The sequence below is a fragment of the Cyprinodon variegatus genome, unplaced genomic scaffold (genome assembly GCF_000732505.1).
Source record: "Cyprinodon variegatus isolate N-32 unplaced genomic scaffold, C_variegatus-1.0 Scaffold630, whole genome shotgun sequence".
In the NCBI taxonomy this organism is placed as follows: domain Eukaryota; kingdom Metazoa; phylum Chordata; class Actinopteri; order Cyprinodontiformes; family Cyprinodontidae; genus Cyprinodon; species Cyprinodon variegatus.
The window spans coordinates 433,577-436,351 of NW_015151083.1; the positions used below are offsets into that span (position 1 = coordinate 433,577).

A 2,775-nucleotide genomic window follows, 5' to 3' on the forward strand; every position below is an offset into this window, starting at 1 on the left:
ATGAACACAACGGAGATCTAGTCCGATGATACTTTTACTTGAGTAAAGAAGTTTAATCAGTACTTCCACTTTTACCAGAGTATTTTTTAACACAAGTATCTGTACTTTTACTCAAGTACGGACAGTGAGTACTTTTGCCATCTCTGTTTACTTTACACCACAACAGGCACAACAGACCTTATGGCTGCACCGACAGCAGAGGCAGAGAATGTTGTCCATCTGAAAGAAGCTTCCCGGAGAAATACATAAACATCAGTCATTTAATATGGTAAAGGTGAAAAAGTTAAAGGGGTTAGAATACTTTTGCAAGTCGTCTTGATTATTGAACAAGCAACAATAAAATCCCAGTCGCCGCAGCTCTTCCACGTTTACTCTGCACTGAGTTTGCTTGTTCCAGAGACGCTAATATAAATACAGGCTCCTCCATCTATCATAGTGGAAAAACTCTCCCAGTTCTGCTGACTCATCTCCTTTGTTCAGTCTTCATTGGAAACACACATGGATCAGCTATTTCCTATAAGTAGACCATAGAGCTCCCCAGGGGCTGTGAGATCTTATACTGTTTACTCAGGCAAAAACAGAAATATATGAATGCATGAAAAAAAGATTAGGATACTAGTATACACCAGGAGCATGGTATATAATGGTACCTTTGGGTTTCTTTGCTTGTGCAGAGCGTGCAGTTGCCAAGTCGAAGTGCGCCTTGTTTGCGTTCTCACATAACAGGATGATGCGGCACAAGCAGTCTGCAGCAAACACCCGGGTCACCCAGCGAGGCGCCACAGAGGGCTTGGACTTGTCATCGTCTCCCAGGCCTGTGAACATGGTGTCGTCGTCCATTTCATCTTTTTTCTCCGAGTCCTCCTCATCCTTCTCCACCTCAAATGTCACGGCTCCCCCCACGTCTGAAAGAGGGTGAGAGTATTTTGTTGAGGCGATCATTTGGGGTGATTTTTTTTTTCCCCAATGGGAAAACTTGCCTGTTGTTGCTGCGAGGACGTCTTTGCAGAGTTTGAGCCAATGAGACAGCTTTTCCACAGCAAGAGATGACAGCATGTGACCCAGAGTATCATGGATGTCTGAACACAACTTCCTGTCGGTCTCCCGGTCGAGCATGCCGAACAGAACGCCTTCCAAACCAGTTTCTGTTATGTTTAGATCTGAGCCGAACACAAGGACGATGTGAGTCAGTATCTGGGAGAACCAATATCATCCAACAGGATCGGCCTTATCAAGCTAAGGACTTATACTCACTGATTGCGGAGTTGTCTTTGCCGTCTCCTGCCTTCTTTGCCAGACTCATAGCATACTCACAGACCTCCGCCGCCTCCCTCTGGGCGAGCTGTCTGAGGCATGCTACCGCGGCACGACGCAGCAATAAGTGAGAACTGCACAAGTGAACCTGCAGCAAATCACACAACAAAGTTAGAAATCACAAATTAAATCAGCCCAATCTGTTCCTTTCTGGGGAGTAAAACTTGTGTCTCCCTTACACAGAGACAGGGCACCAGACTGGACAGGTTCACATGTCGAGGAGCAAACATGTGCAGCTGCTGCAAACAGGAGATGGCAGCTGCCTGGACCAGGGAGTCAGAGTGGTCCTGCATTATGGCGCAACCGACCAGACAGGACGAGCGGATGGTGGAAATAGTTGCTCCATTTCCTAAACAAAAAAACACATAGAAGCTGATTTTAACAAACAGACGTAAAAATAAAAAAAATTAAAAATGCAAATGTTGGAGCAAGGACTAATAAATCTTTTTTTTTTTTATCTTAGTTTAATTAAAAGTTCATAACATTGGTTATATTTTTAAGATGATAAATACTTTAGTGGTTCAAACCTGGAAGCCATGTTTACAATTTGGAAAGTTATAAAGTCATTCTAGATGTTTTATACATTGGCAGGGCTCGATGTTAACCATCGCCCGATCGCCCGGGGCAAGTCCCGCCAGACAAGTGCAATGATTGCAAAAAAAAATTATTTATCACTAAAAATTACTTTAAAATCACCGACATTCGCTGAAAACAACCCAGACGCGTTGCCAGCGCCATTTTTGTTGTTTTGTACACATTCTCACATGATTTGAAAAAGCCGAGTGATTTTCCGCTAGATGGCGTCATTCAGCTCTTGGGGAGAGAATTCTGTAGAGTAGCAGCTGGATGATGAATTTAATCTATACTATAATACACACTAGATTAAAAATTATCAGTCAGGGATTAGGAAAATAATAATAATAATAATTGTATGCACTCAGTGTAAATATTTCTATCATATAGCAGGCTTCTGTACAGTCGTCATAAATTAAAAAATTTTCATTACACTTTTTTCTCTTAGACATTGGAGAGGTGCATTTAAATGTTATAAAGCTAAATATGTTAAATTGGTGAGTAGTAGTAGTGTAAGTTTTTAACCTGTCAAGTTTTTTAGATTTTTAACATTATGATTTATATTTTTCCAAGCACACAACAGTTTAAAGCAAAATTTAGTTTGAAAAGAATGTGCAGCAAGGATTGAAAAGCATGTTAACACGGTAATGTAGGCTTGAGTTCATTATCTGACGCATGCAGATACACACCAGGAACCTGGAAACTTACTGAATTATAAAAAAACATTTAAAAAACAAACATGTTTCATTAATATATACAAAAATGAATACGGTATTAGGAACTATATTTATCAAACATTATACTGGGCAAGTAAAAATTGTTTCTGGGCAAATGAAATGTAAAAGCCACTTTCTAACACTTCCCAATCAACCCCTGATTGGGAAGTCA

The 2,775-nt window shown here is 40.6% G+C and overlaps 1 protein-coding gene across 2 annotated transcripts in view; it reads right to left on the bottom strand.

The window, feature by feature from the left end:
• The window catches only part of heatr5b (HEAT repeat containing 5B), a 33,428-nt gene that overhangs the window by 13,636 nt on the left and 17,017 nt on the right, over nt 1–2,775 (bottom strand). For both annotated transcript variants that reach the window (XM_015393227.1, XM_015393228.1), the window contains exons 21-24: nt 1,494–1,663; nt 1,255–1,402; nt 981–1,160; nt 651–905 (exon numbers count right to left, since the gene is read on the bottom strand). In XM_015393227.1, coding sequence (XP_015248713.1) covers nt 651–905; nt 981–1,160; nt 1,255–1,402; nt 1,494–1,663 — 753 coding nt within the window. The remainder of the gene's footprint in view (nt 1–650; nt 906–980; nt 1,161–1,254; nt 1,403–1,493; nt 1,664–2,775) is intronic.